We start from the raw sequence: 18,740 nt of genomic DNA, 5'->3' as shown, positions 1-18,740 counted from the left end.
TCAGAGTAGACACACATGCACTCGAGCTAATCTTTGTTAGAGAGCCTCTCCGAGACACCTTCTCGCCTATAGTAAGATCTACTAGTTTACAGCTCGGTGATATGTGTTATGAGGTATTAATATTATACCGGTGAATCATTACAAGAGAAGTCTTCTGATGTCTGAAGATACAAAATCATGTACAAGAAAGGTAGAGAAGTCCGTCCTTTTGCAAACGCCGCCAATTTCCTTCTTGGAGACGCTGCCAGCAGGGGGACCGGTAGTGTGTGAGTTGGTATGCCGATGCAGGTCAATATGGGTCGCGAGACCAGAATTTGAATGGCCCGTATAACCATCCTACCTTGGACTTCGAGCGTGGAATCTTAAACACGTCGTCCAGTGGGCCTCGCAGCTTCTGATAAGTGTAGTCTGTCCACATGAGTCCCCAGCTCATGCCAGTGAGGACTCTAGCACCGGTTCCCTCAATGATGGTTCCACCCAAGAGACCTCCTGCTGAGGGAGCGGCCAAGTTCACCATGTCTGTTGAGTTGGCAAAGTCGCTGTCGTCCGAGATGATGTTCGTGCTGCCGCTCTGAGTAGCCGAAGACGTGGGAGTTGCCGAAGCCGAGGAGGCATTTGCGCTCCTCGACCCGCGACCAATGCTGAAGGTGCCGTTCGACAGCAGATTTATCGCCGGGCCCAACATTATGCCACGCGTGTAATTCAAGAACGGGGTTGTCACATCAACCTGAATTGCCGGAGAGAGGGCAAATCCCATCTCGATATTGGGGAACGAGGCTGTGGCTCTCAGATAGTCAAAATTTAAACCGGCGCTGGACGGGAGACCGATGCCGAGCTTCGTCGCGTTAAGCTGGATCGTGTCGTTGGGTCCTCCGCCGAGTAATTCAAGCTGAAAATCAATGGGATCCCACGTGTAGGAGTAGTCGATCGTGATGGATCCGTTGGAACCCGAAGAGAAGACCGAACTGAGGAAGAGGGTGAAGAACGCGTCGATCTCGAACTCTCCTTGCTGAGTTGCGCACCCGCCGATGGGTACGCTGGTGATGCGAAGACGATACGCCTCCATAGACGGCAGAAGCGGATCTCTGCAGCTAACTTGGATAGAGGCCCTGTTCTTCAGTGCGTAATTGTGCAACGAGATCGTCGGTGGAATCACCGTGACTGATGTGTTTCCGAATATAAACTGGATGTCCCAGTCGAGAATGGAGACTGAAGGCGATAAATTAGCTTCATAAACACCCAAACAGAGTACAAGATAAGATTACGTACGTTCGCAATTCTTGTAGATGCTCTCACCACCGTCTTGCCGCACTGCCAGAACCTGTGTGGGATGCGGTGTAGACACGGCGGCAGTTCTCCCAGCCAACACTGCATTTGTGGTTAGGCTTGTCGTCGTGACCACTGAGCTTGGGGTGGTTTGGGCGGTTACTGTCGTGGTTGAGACGACAGTTATGGCTGCGGTGGTCGATGAGCTCGTGAGGATTGTGAATCGTTTCAAAACCTGCTGGACACTCGATATTGCGGACTGGGCTTCTTCCACGGCCTTTATAACGCCAGGAATATTGTCTATCCGTAGCGGGAAGGGTAAGTTTCCTGTGTTTCCTGTGGTGATGAGTTTCTCAGCATCTATTTTGAAGAGGTTTTTCCACCACACTCCAGCATCAGGTTTATCCCGCGGCTCTTTGTTGGGCCTCCACGTACAGACCGGAACGCTTGCGCTGAACGAGGACGTGGTTGATGTGCTGGAGGAGGTTGATGAAGGCAGAGAGGATGTCCCTGAGCCTGTGGCTACCGAGGACGAAATCTGCTGATTACCCCCTGAAACAGCAGTTCGCCAGATCTCAACCCAGTACTTGCCCTCATAGTAAAACTGGTACAGCTTGTAGGTAAATCCTTCCCAACCGGGGTATTGAGGGAGTTTAGAAAGGTCCAGATCGATCGTCACATCCTGGTTCGTGAACGGTTTCTCGAGTGAGCCTTTCTGCACATCAGTGATATGACTGATTCGCATGCCCTGGTCGATGACTAGAACTGTATTTTTCATCACCTCCGTGGTCACTTTACCCCAAGAGGGCAAAGCCTTGGCCACCTTCACAAGATCGCCCACCCCTGCTCTCTTGGACAGCACGTGCGAACTGGAGAGATCCCGACGCTGCACGCTGGTATCGAAGAAGTCGATGTTGTCGTCATCTGTTGAGTTTCCTATAGGTCCCGGTGTGAAATAATCGTATTCCTCCGGGGCCGTCGTGAGCGCACCGATGATGGCTCGAAAGTCGTCTGCATAGGCCTCGAAGGTTATGGATCTATTGAGCCAGTTGACATCGACAAGATCATGCAGGACCACAATGACATATTGGACATCGGGGTCACTGATGCTGTCGTAGTATTCTGCCTCTTCCTGGCTGTTGTCGAAAGTAACATCAGGGCTACTATACCCATAAAGCGTCCAGTCGGACACATCGCCGCAGTAAGAAGTCCAATTATTAGGGATAATCATAATGCCTGATTCGAACAGTTCGCCCCATTCTTGAAGAGTTCCATTGATGGTGACAGTCTCGTCGAAATACATCGTGAAGAAATTGTCGGGACAATCGAACTCGATCCCAGAATCCGGAAGCAGTGAATAGAGTTCGTCCTGCATAAAGAGCAGTACGTCGTCGGCATATTCATCTGCATCGTAGTCATTTGGATCAATGTACTGGTAAGGAGACCCAGATTGTGTAGTCGGTGCACTCCTTGAGGATGTCGTTGCGCTGGTCGAACTCAATGCGCTTGTCAGCGACGGTGATAGAGTTACATCTGTCCAATATTCCCTCCCCTTGAGCAGTGCGGAGCGAGGAATGGGAATGACTTTTGTGTATGTGTAAGGGATCAGCGCCAACAGGGCTAACAGGGGAGATCGTCGCATCTTGGCGATTCAGTAAAAGAGTTCTGATCAAGACCGGATCTGCTTGTGAATACACCATCGAGAATAAGTTGTCGTAGATAAACCATTTCGAACTTGTCTACCGGGCCAGTACAAAGAGTGATCCATATGCTCGCCAAGTCGTCGAACCCATGTTGCCGTGTAACTGATGGCGCAAAGCTTCTGATAGATGCACTATTTGTTTGAAGCCGAGTCCAAAGAAGACGGCAGATGTTGAGGGCCACATGGTCCCTGTCGTAACGGCTGTCGATGTGACAGGAACGCCATGGCGGTGCGCCACAGAACTTACTTGAGTCCCTGAAATTGGCCAAAAGGACCCATGTGGTGTTATGTCAGTATCTGAGCACAACATAGTGTCTGCACTTTTCTGGTGGCCAATGCGCACGGATCAGTCAACACCAGGGCGACCGGGCAACTACCGGACCCTTGGACCTCGAACACCACAATTGGAGGATAGTGTATCATGAGAGTCGAACCTTTCACCGCATTGAGTATGCCTTCCTTGCTCCGTTCGAGAGTATATAACTTGAGTGAGTCTCAAGAGGTGATCTTGGCGTTTGATGCTGGCTGTGGACGCGACTGTCAACTCTTCTCTGCACTTACACAGCGATTATTTCCCTCTTTCACCGAACGCCTTTCCTTTACCTCTTTCAGGCCTGTAGTGCCCAGTCTGATAATTGTCGCATCGCTGCATATCACGGTTAAGTATTGTAGCATGGACGGCCGGAGTGCACACTTATCCTTTAAAGTGTGCTGCTTGGCCGCGCTGTTGCTACAGGCTCCTCTTTCCAATGCCTTTCTTACTGGAAACCCTGTTGCTTACCTCGGTATAGAAGACTTAGGAGCGATACCGGTGATTGAGTCCTATGATTTCGAGGTCAATGATGCAGGCACATGGAGTACTTATGTCCTGGAGACTATTTTGTTGAAGCCACTAACAACGTTGTAGATATGGATGTCGGCGGCGATTTCAGGTGGTCTCAGCCCTATTTCTTGCACAGCCAGGCTCAAAGACGAAGCGCTCAACCGAACCAGGCAGTGGCTGTATCGCCAGAGTATAGTATCTCGTATTCGACAGCAGGGACTTGTTCGAGCGAGATCACGGTTAAAGATGCTGACACTGGCGAAGTTATTGTGAAACCACGAACTGGGGACGTTGGACTGTGGTCGATAACCACGGGAAGGCGGATTGTATTTGGTTTGCGAAGCTACAAGACGCTCGGGGTTGGGATTAATTGTGGTCGGGTAGATTGGTCAGTGACCACCAAAGTTGCACACTATCAGTTTGGTTCGGAGATCTCGAATGAGTCGAAACGTCGAGCTGCGAGCCGACGCCCTCCACTGATAGCAATTCGATCTGGGTTTTACTAGGAAGCCGTTGGAAGAGTCTTTTGCAAATGTCTATGGATGTCAATGTTAGCTTTGAAGAAAAGAAAAGAGGATGCAACTAATAAGAAGAGCCCTATTCACAGCATACATGTAGATGATCTGATGGCTCGGAGATTTGATTTTCCGAAGTGCCGTGTCTTGTTTAACAAAGTCTTCCTCCCACCCTCCTCCTCCATAATGAACCTTCAGTGGTAACGCACCTACAAGAACTAAATACGTCTTCGTTCTCATGTCCTCATTAATTCAGTACACGCTGCGATGACAGGCAACAGCCATGCCAGCATGGTGCGTCTCGGCGCAAGCACGCGGTGAGCTAAACCCTGCGGATTAACAATTCAGCCTCCTGAGAATCCCCTCTGTTCAGTTACAGAACGCAACCCGCACGCAGCTGTGTTCAATGTTGGTCAGGACGACCATCATTTCTTGCAGCCTTGCAGCCTTGCCGCCTTGCCAGGCAAACCATTCCAAAGAGCGGATCACAAAAGGTGAGGGATTCAAGGGACAAAGCATCTATGGCGCGGGCAAGACAGCGTTCGTGAGGACCTTTTTCAAAGCAACCAATTCCTTCACTGAACCACGCATCTTCAATCCGCATTAACTATTGTCATTCCTGAATAAACTCAACTCAACTCAACTCACCAGTCTTGTTGTTGCTTTGTTTCGATAACAGAACATCCCCATCAGCCGAGTCCTTTCAGTCCAGTCCAAGCCAGTCTATCCTCGAACCGACACAAGGATTATTACTGTTCTCTGCACTGAGACTTTTTGACCATTGGTATTCCTGAATACACTCAACGTCACTTCCTTGTTGGCGTTAGTCCTTGATCACAGAAAGTTCCCATCGACCGAGTCCTTTCAGCCCATACAGTCCAGTTCAAGCCGGTCTATCCTGCAACCGACACAAGGACTACTGTTCTCTACGCTGACAGTGTTGACCATTGGCGTCCCTAAACACACTCAGCCTCACTTACTTGTTGTTGTTGGTCCTTGATCAGAGAACGAACCCATCAGTCCAGTCCAAACAAGTCTATCCTCCGGTCGACACAAGAACTACAAATCTCTACACTGCCACTGGAACGAGAAGATGACAGAATCCGATCTCAAACAACAGGACACATTCGAACAGACCTCATCAATGGAGAATACCACAATGACATCCGCAGAAGGTGGCAATGCAGACACCGACGCAGCCGCGGAGTTGGACAAGCAATCTCAATCTCAAGCTCAGCCAACCTCCGCCGAATGCAGTCGACCAGAAGCTCCATCAGAGTCTGAACCTGTACCACCGACATCACGCGGCATGGTTATCTTCGGCCCGTCTTTTCCCGACCTCCCTGCTCCTCCTCGTCCTGCAAGCCTTTTCAGCCTCCCAGCGGACGTGGTGTGCTCCATCGCCGGCCACCTCGAGTACCCGGACGTCGTCTCGCTCCAGCAGAGCGACGACGGGCTCGCCGAGGCTCTGGCCACGCACTCGAACTCCTCCGACCGATCCTCGTGGATCGAGTCGCGCGTGCACCTCGGCCTCCCCGTCCCCACCGGCCAACCAGACTTCAAGACCGACGCGGCCTTCCTGTCCAACCGCAAGCTCCGGGGCTTCGTGGCCGCCCGCGCTGACCACGGCGAGTGCCTGTCCCAAGACGACCGGAGTGTCGCCCGCAGCCTCGCCCGCATGCGCCACGGCAATCGCAAGGGCACCAACCTGTGCTTCATCACGGGTGGGCCGTGCGTTGCCGTCCTCGAACGACGCCACCGCCTCCATGTCCTCAATCGTCGTCGTCAACGCGGCGCGGGCCCAACGGTGGTCGACAAGGTGTGGTGGGGGGTCCGACTGTGCGTGGCAGTCCCGTTGTGTCTGGTGCTGTTGTGGGTGGCCTACCAAATTCACATGTTGTTGTTTTAGGGCGGTGATGGTGGTGATGGGTGATGGGGCGGTGGCGGTGGCGGTGGGTGCGACGGGCGACCTGTGCCAGAGTCGCCAAAGACTATTTGATGACCCTGGTGGGTGGTGGTGGGTCTTGGTTGTGTGTGCTTTTACAGTGTGTATGTGTTTTAGACAATGATAACAATCACCGTTGACCCTGGACTTTGTTGTGAACGGTGTGCTCTTCGTCTTTGTCGTCTAGCTGGTGCGGTGCGTGACCGTGAAAGAATTATGTAGTTCCAGGGAATACTCGTTTTACATTGCAAGGGACAACGAGGCCATATCGCCTAGTCGAGACTTGCCCTGCACGACTGCTACTACTGAATGCCATACTCGTGGGCCTATTGAGCTGTACCGTCCACATGTCATCCGTTGAACGGTATCGTATACACGGCTCATTCTGCCCAATTTCAATTCCTTTGTTTCTTTTCTCGTAGTTTAGTGGAAATCACCCACCACTTCACGGCCTCCATCTGAACGCGGGATGGCGCCAATCCAGATCTTGCACCTGCTTGGTCGACAAGCCGTCCAACTCGGAGTCGACGTCCTTACTCTCTCGTCTCTTGTTGTCGGCCTTCATCCAGAACAGCAAAAGGATGGAACTGATCAGGATTGTCGAAGACGTGCCCAAGTTCAAGCCGTTGCCGATGTGGTAGTTCGGGGCGTCGAACGGCAAGAAGCTCCACGTCGAGATCAAGCCGCCGATGTTGCCAAACATGACGGTGGTCCCGATGGCGGCGGACCGCGCCGTGTCCGAGACGACGTTGGCCGAGCTCTGGGCGTTGCAGAGAGCGCCGAACGAGAAGGCCCCCGTGGTGATGAGGAAGGTGGCACCGTAGCGCACGTGCGCGGCCTCGCTGGCCAGGAACATGATGTATCCGCCCATCATGAGCGGGGCGGAGATGACGAAGAAGATGTTGCGGCGGTCGAAGCGCCACGACAGCCACGGGACCAGCACGGTGAAGAAGGCGCCGACCACGTACGGCGGCACCGTGTGGAGCTGTTGCGACACCACCGAGTTCTTGGGGTAGATTGTGCGGACGATGGTCGGGAGGAAGAACGCCAGTCCTTGCACGGTGATGTTGTCGAGGAGGAAGATGAATGACACGGCCAGCGTCACGGGGCTGAAGATGCCGCGCACCATCTTCGGAACGTCCAGCTTGTCCAGCACTTCCGTGGTCGCGACGCGTTCCGACTTGACGCGGGCGATCGCGAGGTCCTTTTCTTCTTGCGTCAGCCATCGCGCCGTCGCCGGGCGGTCGGTCAGAGTGAAGAACGAAATCAGCGCGAGGCCGCATGTGATGATGCCTTCGATCGCGAAGATCATGCGCCAGTGGTGCAGGCTGCCGAAGTGCGAGAGTTTAAGAATCGCTGACGCCAGGAGTCCGCCAAATGCTCCTGCGAGTGGTGCCATGACGATGTAAAGAGCCAGGCGGAAGGCGAGTTCGCTTCTCCTGTACCATCTGGGAGGGTTGTCAGAGAGAGGAACCAAGGGAGAGGCCAATCAAAACAACATAACACAAGAATACATACCTTGACATATAATACGCAATACCCGGAAGCATGCCCGCCTCAAAGATACCAAGAAGAAAACGTACACCACACGCTGCAGCCTTGGTATGCACAAACGCCGTTCCGATCGAACAGACGCCGAAGCCAAGGGAAGTGACCGGAATGAACCAGCCTGGGCCAAAGTACTTGCAGGCCGTCGTCGCAGGGATTTCGAAAATAATGTAGCTGATGTAAAAGACTGTCAGGACGATGTTGTAGTCATATCCTTTGAGACCAAGGTCCTTTTCCAGACCCGCGAGTTTGGCATTGCCTGTCCGGGCACATCGTCAGCTTTGACTGAATAATCTCGGCAGTAATAAAGAAAAAGAGAGGGAGGGAGGGAGGGAGAGAGACAAAGCTTACCGATGTTGGCTCGATCAATGAAGCAGAACAAATAGAGAAGAGCCACCGTCGGAACAATGTACAGATCAATCTTGTAGCACAGCTTTGACTCGGCCTTTGGGTCGAATTCCACCAACGCATTGCCATATCTGAAACATTGTCAGCCACTGTGCAAAATCATTCGAGCATGGGATGACAGAGAATAACGTACTTGTCGGTAGCGACATGACCCCTCTCGGCTGCCTCGTGAGCAATCTCATTGTGTATACCAGTAGCTTTTTCGTCCAACTGATCTTGTGGGGGCTGTCTGAGTGCAGAAGCCACCCGACTCTCCTCAACGTTGTGATCCTTTGAGGCCATTGTGAGACTATTGTTGAGGGAAGGAGGCCAGAAGTTGCAGACACCAGACTGTGGAGGTGACACACGACTGGGTCCTCTGAGAAGGAAATGCCTTTGCTTTTATGCATTTCTGCTGATCGCTTGGCGACCACGTTTTGATAGGATGGTGATACAAAGCGAGGTGAGAATCTGGGCGGTTGGATATCGGCTGCTGGATTCGGCCCTGTAGGACGCCAATGATATCTCACGGATACTGCACCTCCATTGCTTTCCGGGGCTTACAAGAGGAGACGCCCCAGGCTAGGTTTTTTTGCAGGGGTTAGAACTTCCAGGCCCCGAGGGGATCACAGCGCCCTCCGTATGGGGTAAAGGTGGAAGTCTGATTCCCGGGGTAGAGGCGTAATTGGTGCATGGGGTGGCAGACGGAGATGGCCAGGCCAGGCTAGTGAGGCCATCTCGTACGTAGAGACTGAGTCTCATAATCGGTAACGGGGCCCGGGATCTGAATCTACCGAGGTTTGTAGCCTCGATGAAAAGACTGCTGTCTGCCATTTCCACCAGCCTCGTCCACCATGTGCTGTGCTCATTGATGTCGAGTCGTCGCTGATGAGGACATTATGTCGGTCGAGAGGCAACGGGCTGTCTCCCTTCATCCTGCCTCCGGGATGCTCCAGAAAGCGTCCTCGACTGTCGCGCGAGATACGAGTTCTGGGTAAGCAACCTGGGTATATGACGGCAAGATTCTTGCACAAACAAACTTCAACCGGGTAAAGAACCATGCGCTGGAGGCCAGGCCTCTGTCTGAGATGCAGCCAACACCGCAGACGAGGATTCCACGACCCCCTTGACAATGCCAAGCAAACGGCCAAGCAATGCCCAGAACGCTACCATCCTCCGGCAGAGGGACTCGGGATGTACAGCGTTGCGGGGGATTGATCAAGTGGCTCGTGAGATCAGGAAGAAGCACTCGCTCTATCTGCCTTGGCCAGCTGGATCCGGACTCGTATGCTGACTTCTCCTTGGGCCAAATAAGTACATAGACTTTAAACAATACGAGTCCCCGATTTGGCATCGGAAGAGCCGGTGCTGCTTCCGGGGCCAGATTGACAACGCGATATTCGGCCATCCTGTTCAGGACCGAGGCGGGCGAAAGCGAGAGACTTCACATTCATTGTAAGTAGGAGACAGAGGGAAATTTATGTTGCTCGTTTTATTTCAACCGAGGGGGGCCCCTCGCCATGGGCCACGTGCAGAGAGGGCGCAACGAAGCGCGGATGTCCATTTGAGCTTGGTATTAATCATAAGGAGACCGCCTGAACTATCAATATCTAGACTCCATATTTGCGAACAACCTCAGAGACCTGCTGAGCAAGCTTGTCGGCCTCCGTCTTTGAATGTGCCTCGGCGTACACCCGAACCGCATCCTCTGTGCCAGAGGCTCTTGCGAATGCTCGCCCCTTGACGTACATCTGACACAACTTGTCAATCTCTTCTTGAGCACCCTTCGGCGACTCAAGCTTGCGTTCAGCGTCCGTCGTTTTGAACATCGACCGGTCGCGAACCTCGATGCGTACCAGGCGGTTGGGTAGGTCAATGTAGGTGTTGCGCCAGTTCTCCAGGGTCCATGTCTTGTGAGCAAGTACCACCTCTGCGAACAGCATGTCTGAAATGGCATCGCCCACGGTTTGATTGATCAAGTCGACACATGCGCGGAGCGAGTCAAGTGCATGCTTCTGGCCTGGAGACTTTGGTTCGGATTCTTTGATGATCTTGATAGCATTGTCCGAGAACAAAACCGTACCATGTCCATTCGCCTCAAAATATACTCCAATGTCGTACCGGGCAGCAGCATGGTGAAGATGCTTGACACCAGTCGGCGTGATCGTAACAGGTAGCTTCAATACTTTCTCCACGTACTCAGTGGCGGCACCGTTGGCATATGCTGTCTGGACGAGTCCAATCTTGACCTTGTTGTCGATTCCAGCAACTCGAGTCATGTCCGCCAGGAAAACTGCCCCTAGCGTGGCGATTCGATCACCATCTAGGAGGTGAAAGGTTTTTTGCTCATCCGTATAGTAGTAAACGATGCGATCAGCATCACCGTCAAGTGAACAGCAACGGTCTCCTGGTTGGGCGTTTGAACTAGGCGGTGCTCGCTGTTTGGTCTTCACATAGTCCGCTCCACACTAGAACAGTCAGTATTGTTCCACACTGGCTTCTAAGAACCCACCTCGAAATTGAGAGCTTCTGGCCTAACAACATCATCGTTGACAACCTTGATGTCGATACCGCCCTCTTTTGCGCTCGGAAGGTATTTGATCAGCTCTTTCAATTTGGGCCCACCAACACCGTTTGCACAGTCGACAGTCACCGAGCCTTGGATGGCTCGTCCATACATAAGTGTCTTGAAAGCATTGGCCATCTTCTCATAGTAGCCCTGCTCGGTCGGTTCACCAAAGGCGTATGGAGTATTCAGTGTATTGACGCAGCGTACGATGTAGTGTAGTTGGGGAGTTGTCAAAATACCATAATCGGTATACTCGACTTTGACTGCGTCCAGCGCAGCCTTGAGGGCATTGACTAGGTATGGGCCTGAGGCACGAGTGTCCCGGGCGAAGACGACTTTAGCAGGTCGTTCGTGAAGTTGGCGGATCTCATCCACAAGTGTCTCGTTGACCAACACCTCATATGCCGTTGCAAGGCTATCGTTAGGTGTGTTTGCCAGGGTGGTCGCATATTGTTCCCAGGATTGCTTGAAAAGGTCAGTACAATATGAGCCGGTTTGGGGCTGCATACAAGCATACCTCGAGCATATCACCCTGGAGTCAAAACAGTCAGCATGGTACCATAAGCGCGACGACTCCAACTTACCATAGGATCGACCAGTTTCACTCCGTTGTCTTCGGCCGGATTGTGACTGGCTGTGATCATGATACCAATCGTGGCATTCCGCTTTTTCGACCGAGCAGCGGCTGTGAGACCGACCGTGAACATTACATGGTCCAGGCCAGCGTTGCTATATCCATTCTCTCGTCAGCGATGCGAACCTCGATCACAGACACATGTTCTGTCACGTCTGAAGGAAGCCCTACGCTTTCATCCGGAAACCCGCAGTGCCATACTCATATTTCTTTCCTTCCGGGATTGGGTAGGGTTGTACGGCCTTGGTGATGGACTGGAGGAGGGCGTGCGGAAGATGGACGATGGGTTTCGGCTGGTTGAAGACGGATTCTCGAGGGTTGTAGGAAGACATGGTGACGATTGCGCACAAGGCGCCGGCTGGTAATAAGATGTGACGGGTTGTGTAAAGTAATCTAAGAGTCGTTGCGAAAAGAGACAGACGGTGTTAGGAATGCAGCGACGGACCAAAGTGTGACGCAGGGAAAACTAAGTTTGTCAGACGAAAAGTTAATCCGGATAGTTGCCAAGAAGTCTGCGGTCAGACCAAATTCCCCTTGAGTTTGTTGTCCCGCATCTGCCATCAACGTTTTTCCCCTCCGCAGGTGCCTGACTAGTGATGCTTTCGGCGAATGGCGCGCGGCCCGTTAGACTGGCGTGGGGGAGGCATTTTAGTTCCAGGTATGAATTTAGTTAAGGCCGAGGCCTAAAGCAGCCTGGTAGGCCCTAAAGGCAGATCATCCCTTCCCCTCCAGTTCCTTGCCCTGTCGTATAAAAATACATTGTTGCTCCGGGGCTACCGTTGATGCTGTCACGGACGGGCGCTCCGAGACAGTTCCTCGATTCACTTCAGTTAAGCCTTCCACACGATCGGCCCTCTGCCATCTGCTTTCGTTTGCACAATCACGCGACACTATTCTATCCCAGTAGAAGTGCTACTTCAGCCTCTAGATCATGTCTTCCGCCTCCGTGGCGCGTGACGAGATAAGCACCAAGTAACACCGCGCATCCGATCCCATGTAGAATGTAGCTGAATGGCAGATTCCCCCATTTGTACCAATACCATAGCGGCACCGACTGATCTCTCCACGTCGGTGCTCCCAGCCTCAGTAGCCATCGTACCGCGATAGCTACGATAACCACGGCTTGAAGGGCAAGGCTCAGTGCGCCTGGCACGCTCGACATCCGCCTCATTTCGAGGTACTGCGGATAGAATTGCCACAAGACAAAGAACAGGGCGACCCATGTATTGACGATCAGGCTAAAGCCGATGAAGATTGCACGTCCCATCTCTCGCGGGGACGGTTTGGGAAGGGCGATGAGCATAGCCGGGAATAGGAACAAGGCGACATGGGCGAAAGCGATGGCAGCGATGGCGGGGCTAGCTTTGCTTTTGGAGAGACTTGCCGGCTCAATGCTGGACGGGTAGGAGGCGAATAAGGTCGTCCTAGATGCTCATCAATATGTGATCCTGGGAAATAGGTCGCAGGAGACTGAACATACAGCGCTATTGAGCAGAACCACTGTAGAGCCACTTGCAGCAACCCCAGGATGCCACCCAAGGCTCCGGAACCTGCCAACTTTCCGTCACCAACGAGTCCCAGGACGGGCCCTTCGGTGGTAGGATATGCATATGCCGCAAACAGGAGTGAGTGCGCAAACTGAATGTCACTGTAGATGGCGTTGAAGAGGGCAAAGTATGGAGATATACCCTGGGTAGAACCATGATGTACAATACGGGCGATCTGGGGGAGATAGGAAGCAACAATGGCAACGAAGAGGACACTAGAGAAGGGTCAGATTGGTGAAAGCGTGGCTGGGTGAAAAGGACTTGCAGATCAATAGTAATATCGAAGGGCCTGTTGCGTAAGTTCCCGTTCCAAAAGCCCATGAATGCTATTTTGAAGTGATTTGTTGTACTCTTGAACGGGCTTGTGCATTGAAGATGGTGAGTGAAGGATAAGAATCAACACTCGAAGCAGAGGACGAAAGATACACGAAAGATGGAGGTAGGAACCCTTGTTTGACCGAGAATTTGGTAGCCATGAAAGACTGTGACATATCACAGAGGACTTCGGTTTCAGTCGTGCCTAGGTATATCCAATAGTGGTAAGCCGCAAAAGCAGAATGTGGCAGTTTCCAGAAGTTGAGCGCTAGGCCCAGCGCTTAGCGGTATCCTGAGCAATGCTGGACCACTGCATGGACCTCGTTCTGGGGCCAATAGGGTGAAAATTGAGGGTAAAGCAATCAAGGCGCACTCTGGAAGTACCAAGGGTCCAAAATCTCGAAAGAAGGCTGGACACCTTGCGTTGCCGCACATGAGCGCACCACAGTCTTGCAAGAAGCCAACTGAGCAATGCAAGCAGAGTAGAAAGAGGACCGGATTAACAACCTCCTGGCCCGCCTTACAAAGGAAAATAACCACATTAAACAACAACAAGCATTCCAAATGAGTGGCGTCGTGTATATTTGACGATGTGGTGGTGTGAGCGAGGAGAAACATCGAAGCCCAGGAAGCCCAGGGAGCCCAGGGAGACTCCGGGAGCAGAAGGTGAGCCAAGGATGGGTGTCTCATGTCTCAGACCGTGAGGAACATGGTGAGAAACATGGGGGGTGGCTCTCGTGTTGTGTCTAGGTACCTATCTAGATACTCGTAGGTGCTCTGATATACTAGGTACTACCTGTACGTACCTTGCATTCACAACTTACTCTTAGCACCACCACCGTCAACAACACACTTCATCAATGCTCGTCCGTTGCTCAGCACGACCTTGCCATCGACTTCTGTAACGAAGCGGATCTCTTCCCATCCCCCTTCTTTGACATCGCCCGTCCTCCAGATCTTGGTGACGAGTTTCTGGCCCGGCTTGACGGGCGCCGCGAACCGGGCCTGGTATTCCTTGATATTCGCTGGGTCACTGCCGCCGAGTTCCTTGAGAAGCGCGTGCGCCGCGCTGTTCCAGCTGAAGAGGCCGTGCATGATTGCTCCGCCGAAGCCCATCTTCTGCCCTGGCTCCGGGGTCGCGTGGAGAGGGTTATAATCACCATTCAACCTGTGCGCGTCCGTCAGCATTTGGGTCGGCTTCATGATGATCTGCGTTTTTGCTCTATGCAGGGGGAGAGGGGGTTTGTTTTTTGTTGTTTCTGTCCGTCTGCTCACCTGTACAAATGCGGACTCTCGGCCGTCAGCTGAGTCTCGGACACCTTGTCTGGGCTCCCCTCCCTGCCCTTTGGGGGAGGGTAGTTGACCGTCGCGGGACCCTTGGGACCTCCCCATCCTCCCTGGCCGACGAAGAATCCCGACCCGATGGCCCGTGTGTATACTTCGCCCGTGTCCTTGTCGACGATGGTCTGCTCGGTTTCGACCACCGTGCCGGGTTTGCCCTTGTCATACACCCCGAGGACCTTGGAGCGGAGTTCAAAGTTGCGTCCTTCGGACGTGGTGGGGAGCGGTTTGAGGAATTGGATCAGCCGTTGGCCGTCTACGACTCGCCTCGAGTCGAGTTTCGGGATGCCTGGGATTGGGTTCGATTCTTGTGCCGCGTAAAAATCTATTACTTCCTGAGTTGTCTTTTTGAACGCTGTTCGAGAGGGGGTTAGCTTTTGTCTCTATAAATGCCTTTGTTACGGTCTTTTGCTCCAGTAAAGCTCCTGAACAGAGGTACTAGTAGACAGAAGCACGAAGGGACGGCGGGTTCCCTTACGCAAAATGATCGAGTAGGTTGGGAAGACGGCAAAGTTGGGGTGAAGTTCCTAGATACCCATGTGAGCTTAGGTGTTCATTGTGTCGCATAACCACGGTAGAGACCTCAGTACCTGGTACGTGGGTGGGAGTTGCAGGGGCAATAGTTACATACATAGATAAAGTGTAGCTCGTCAACCGTGCAGCCGATGCTGACTGCGAACAGGAGCACATCGCGTTTCAGCCATGATACGGCTTGTGAAGGGTACTCGTAGCCAACGCCTGGTCCGGACATGGTTGTGTCGTGAGGGCTTAGATGAGTTGCCCCGTATTATACTGGATGGGTTTCCGATCGGCTAAACCAGAGACGATGGAGTTGTACGACGATATCCAAGGTAGCTGGAAGATCAGATCTTTACAGTCGTAACAGTATATATAAGACAGAAGAGCCAGGTGAGAAGGGATGGGAATGATTGTGCCTTAGGTATCTGGAAGAAGCCGACGTGAGCCTCGCTCGACGCACCCAACTTGTACCTTTGGCCGATTGCGGGGACAAAGATGCCGAGGTAACAAACGTCGGCTATACCATGATCTCTGTATTACTCACCAAAGAGCCCAACCATATTGAATAATCGAGGACGTGATCTCTTGAGGGCATCTTCCTGAGATTGGAAACACGGTAGAAGAGTCTCCCCTTATGGTTGCTGTGATTGCCTTGATACTGCCTACAACCTCGGTCGCTACCCTGGATGAAGTCCCGGCTGTCACCTCCACGACCTGGCGAAACCCCAGTGGCGGCGAGTTCTTTGGGGATATGGGAGAAGAGGAGAGTCGGAAATGGCTCCCTGACAAGTAGGTAGAGACAGTATACTGAGTAGGATTGTTACTTAAGGACTCGAGTGCTTTGTTGGTCGTCAGAGGCTGCCAAGCTGACCACAAAAGAGCTGCGGCAGACCATGTACGTATCTTATGTTTCGATCGATCATTCAATCCATTAATGAGTTCGTCTTCAACTGGCTTGTTTACTTTCATGACACACGTTGCTCATTTCTCCACCAATGTCTGCATGATTTGCCCTTTCGATCTTTCGAGTGTTGCCAGCAGTGGGCGGTGGATTCCTCACATTCAGCCTTCTTGGTTCAAGGCTCAACCTCGGGCTTCTGGGGCAGAGACGAAATTGTGAGACTTATGTATGTCTTTGAAAAGCTTCGCAGGCAGAATGACTCTGAAAAGCTTCACAGACACGAACCAACCTTTTCAAAACGTTTTTCCAACCAATAGCGAACTCAGATTACACAGAAGATTGAAACACAAAGTAGTATCCGGTATGATCAGACATGAATTTCAGCCTCAACTCGTGGGGTATCTAGTGCAAATAGCGAGGAGCTTGAAGTCGTCTCGAAGATCATTTCAGTCGTAAAAACCCGTTTACATACAGAGGTAGGTTTCTACCGCTCGTCCACCCATTACCACACACACGCCTTGGTGCTATGCAGAAAGAACAAAAGAAACAGTCCCGCAGCCTAGATCAGCACCTGCAAGTTGGTTAGAACATCCGCAGTAGAATCGATGTAAGCAGGGCAGGCAGCCTTACATTTTGTAATCATTTGACCCACGAGCAAAACGAGTCCGGTCGGCCGTCTCGAGTTCATAGTCAATCTTGATGTCCAAGTCCCGTTTGTTCTTGTTATTGGGTTTGCTCGATAAGAATCCAGTCACTGTCTCTCCCTCCTCGACGGTAAGGACCTCTCTGAGGTAGAAAACGGTCTGCTTCCAGTGGGTGTATTTCGTATGTGGGCCTGTCGAAAATCGAATGGGCTTGTGGCATGCGGTGAAGTCAATGTCAAACCAAGCAATCAGGGCATGGATGAAATCGTTTCTTTGACAACGCAGTTGGAATGGCTCTGAGAATGCCAGTTGTGGTGCGGTCACGGTATTGAGGTCGATGGTGAACACAGGGCAAGGGTCGGTGACGAGAGCCTTCATTTCAACTGTGTCGACCAGAGGCTCACTCAAGGCGCTCTCCTTCATCGGGCTGTAGTCGAAGCCATACACGTTGTCCCAGACTGTAGTGTCAGCCTGCACTGCGCCATGAGTGAGTGTTCATGAACTTACACCCGATCTTGTCATCCTTGTACTCGCCATCCTCGATCGCAGCCATGTAGATTGTGGCTCTGTCAGGGAAAATCTTGCCTCCTTGGTTGAGATACTTGTCTCGCGCATACAGGACCGTATCGAGCATGCTTTCATAGAGCAAGAAGTAGCCCATCCATTCTGAGATTATGATGTCGACTTTGCCATTGTTCAAGTGTTGCTCGGGCATTTCCACCTCTTCCATCTTTCCTTGTAATAGTGTGATCTTTTTCGAGAGTCCATTCACTTCGACAATCTCTTTCGCTTTGTTGATGATGCTGGACATGTCGACTCCGATCACATGCCTTGCACCTGCCTTTGCAGCGAACCTTGTAGTGTGTGAGCAAGGAAAGAAGAAGGTCTGGAGCCAAACGTACATGCTTAGGATACCCGTACCGCAGCCTACATCAAGGACCACCTTGTCTTTGAAGAGATGGGCGTTTTGGTAGATTGCATCCCGGTAGGATCGAGTTCGCACTTCATCTTTCTGAGCTTCGGGTTAATTGAGAATAGCAGAGTCAGGTAAGGGTAATGCACATACCAGCATTTCCTCGTGGATACCATGATGGTCGTAGCTGGAATGGGTCAACTAGGAATCACGCCGACTATAGATGTGATTTCACCTTGTAAAGTAGCGAACTTCAGAGTGTTCCATGCCGGCCATGCGCTCTTCGGTCGTCATTGCGGCAAGATCGGCCACCGTTGGAGTCGCTTTGGCGCCGTTCATGTTTGCTATTGGGGAGTTTTCGAATCAGAAAGATGGGATAGCGATCTCTGTCGCCGTTGTTGAATACCACCCTCGAGGCCAGACAAAAATGTAAAAATGGCGCTTTCAGATGAAAATTGCGGATAAAATGGTTCGCCGTAGCAGTGGGGTCTAGTCAGGCGTCGTTGTACGGTAGGGCTTTTAGTTATTTCACGCTGCTCCTGAAGTCGAGGATTTGGGGACAAAGCGTTTGCAGGCACCACCTCAAAAGGGTCTTCCTGAGGGTTGGTTGCTACGAACAATCGCACAGCCAATCACGAATACTTCAGCAATTATGCGAGAAAATCTGTGCGCTCGGGAAGTTGGATTGGCCTCCATTCATAAAATCCCCCGAAAAAACTTTTGAGTCAAGTAGAGACAAATTGTACCGAGTAAAAAAAACCAAGTGCGTTGCACTTGCAACAACAGCAGATGGACGTACGGGGATTTGAACCCCGGGCCTTTCGCAATTATTTAGGCAATGCAAAGCGAAAATCATACCCCTAGACCATGCGCCCGGAAACTGTGTGCGAATTTACGGCAATAATCGGTGATGAGAATATATGAACCTAAATCTTTTACAAGAGGCCAGTGCTCGGTACTCTCCGGAAGCTAAAGAGATCGTAGCCTCAACCCTGGCCCTGGGATTGGACAGGCATTCTACCCTACTGTACACCAGGGACTCGCAATACACAGGCTTGGTGGTGGCTCCTCTAATCGACGAGTCGTCCTCACTGGTTGAGATCAACCGCTGGAAATTCGAGTGTTCATTAGCTGGGTGGAACGATGATACCATCACACCAATACCTGGCAT

General features: G+C 52.0%; 6 protein-coding genes and 1 non-coding gene across 7 annotated transcripts; 1 reads left to right on the top strand and 6 right to left on the bottom strand.

Annotated features, from left to right (window-relative positions):
* Window positions 1-289: 289 nt before the first annotated feature.
* Window positions 290-2,908, bottom strand: PV08_09859 (uncharacterized protein; the record flags this gene model as incomplete). Its single annotated transcript, XM_016384174.1, has 2 exons — window positions 290-1,209; window positions 1,270-2,908. The coding sequence occupies 2 exons, from the start codon at window positions 2,906-2,908 to the stop codon at window positions 290-292; spliced, it is 2,559 nt and encodes an 852-aa protein (XP_016232797.1).
* A 2,491-nt stretch (window positions 2,909-5,399) lies between these two features.
* On the top strand, window positions 5,400-6,215 carry PV08_09858 (uncharacterized protein; the record flags this gene model as incomplete). The annotated part of the gene is made up of 1 exon (XM_016384173.1): window positions 5,400-6,215. The coding sequence occupies one exon, from the start codon at window positions 5,400-5,402 to the stop codon at window positions 6,213-6,215; it is 816 nt and encodes a 271-aa protein (XP_016232796.1).
* A 481-nt stretch (window positions 6,216-6,696) lies between these two features.
* Window positions 6,697-8,489, bottom strand: PV08_09857 (uncharacterized protein; the record flags this gene model as incomplete). The annotated part of the gene is made up of 4 exons (XM_016384172.1): window positions 6,697-7,699; window positions 7,770-8,058; window positions 8,151-8,278; window positions 8,341-8,489. 4 exons carry the CDS (start codon window positions 8,487-8,489, stop codon window positions 6,697-6,699), a joined length of 1,569 nt encoding a protein of 522 aa, XP_016232795.1.
* Window positions 8,490-9,796: 1,307 nt separating this feature from the next.
* Window positions 9,797-11,721, bottom strand: PV08_09856 (uncharacterized protein; the record flags this gene model as incomplete). Its single annotated transcript, XM_016384171.1, has 5 exons — window positions 9,797-10,654; window positions 10,699-11,220; window positions 11,273-11,287; window positions 11,340-11,484; window positions 11,561-11,721. The coding sequence occupies 5 exons, from the start codon at window positions 11,719-11,721 to the stop codon at window positions 9,797-9,799; spliced, it is 1,701 nt and encodes a 566-aa protein (XP_016232794.1).
* Window positions 11,722-13,944: 2,223 nt separating this feature from the next.
* On the bottom strand, window positions 13,945-15,343 carry PV08_09855 (uncharacterized protein; the record flags this gene model as incomplete). Its single annotated transcript, XM_016384170.1, has 5 exons — window positions 13,945-13,997; window positions 14,076-14,419; window positions 14,527-14,947; window positions 15,071-15,119; window positions 15,224-15,343. The coding sequence occupies 5 exons, from the start codon at window positions 15,341-15,343 to the stop codon at window positions 13,945-13,947; spliced, it is 987 nt and encodes a 328-aa protein (XP_016232793.1).
* Window positions 15,344-16,638: 1,295 nt separating this feature from the next.
* Window positions 16,639-17,908, bottom strand: PV08_09854 (uncharacterized protein; the record flags this gene model as incomplete). Its single annotated transcript, XM_016384169.1, has 5 exons — window positions 16,639-17,114; window positions 17,164-17,510; window positions 17,559-17,668; window positions 17,723-17,756; window positions 17,805-17,908. 5 exons carry the CDS (start codon window positions 17,906-17,908, stop codon window positions 16,639-16,641), a joined length of 1,071 nt encoding a protein of 356 aa, XP_016232792.1.
* Window positions 17,909-18,359: 451 nt separating this feature from the next.
* On the bottom strand, window positions 18,360-18,444 carry PV08_09853. Its single transcript has one exon. It is a non-coding gene; the product is annotated as a tRNA-Ala (tRNA).
* Between the last annotated feature and the right edge of the window lie 296 nt (window positions 18,445-18,740).

This window comes from Exophiala spinifera (genome assembly GCF_000836115.1).
Source record: "Exophiala spinifera strain CBS 89968 unplaced genomic scaffold supercont1.7, whole genome shotgun sequence".
Lineage (NCBI taxonomy): Eukaryota > Fungi > Ascomycota > Eurotiomycetes > Chaetothyriales > Herpotrichiellaceae > Exophiala > Exophiala spinifera.
This window is presented reverse-complemented; position numbering and strand designations above follow the sequence as displayed.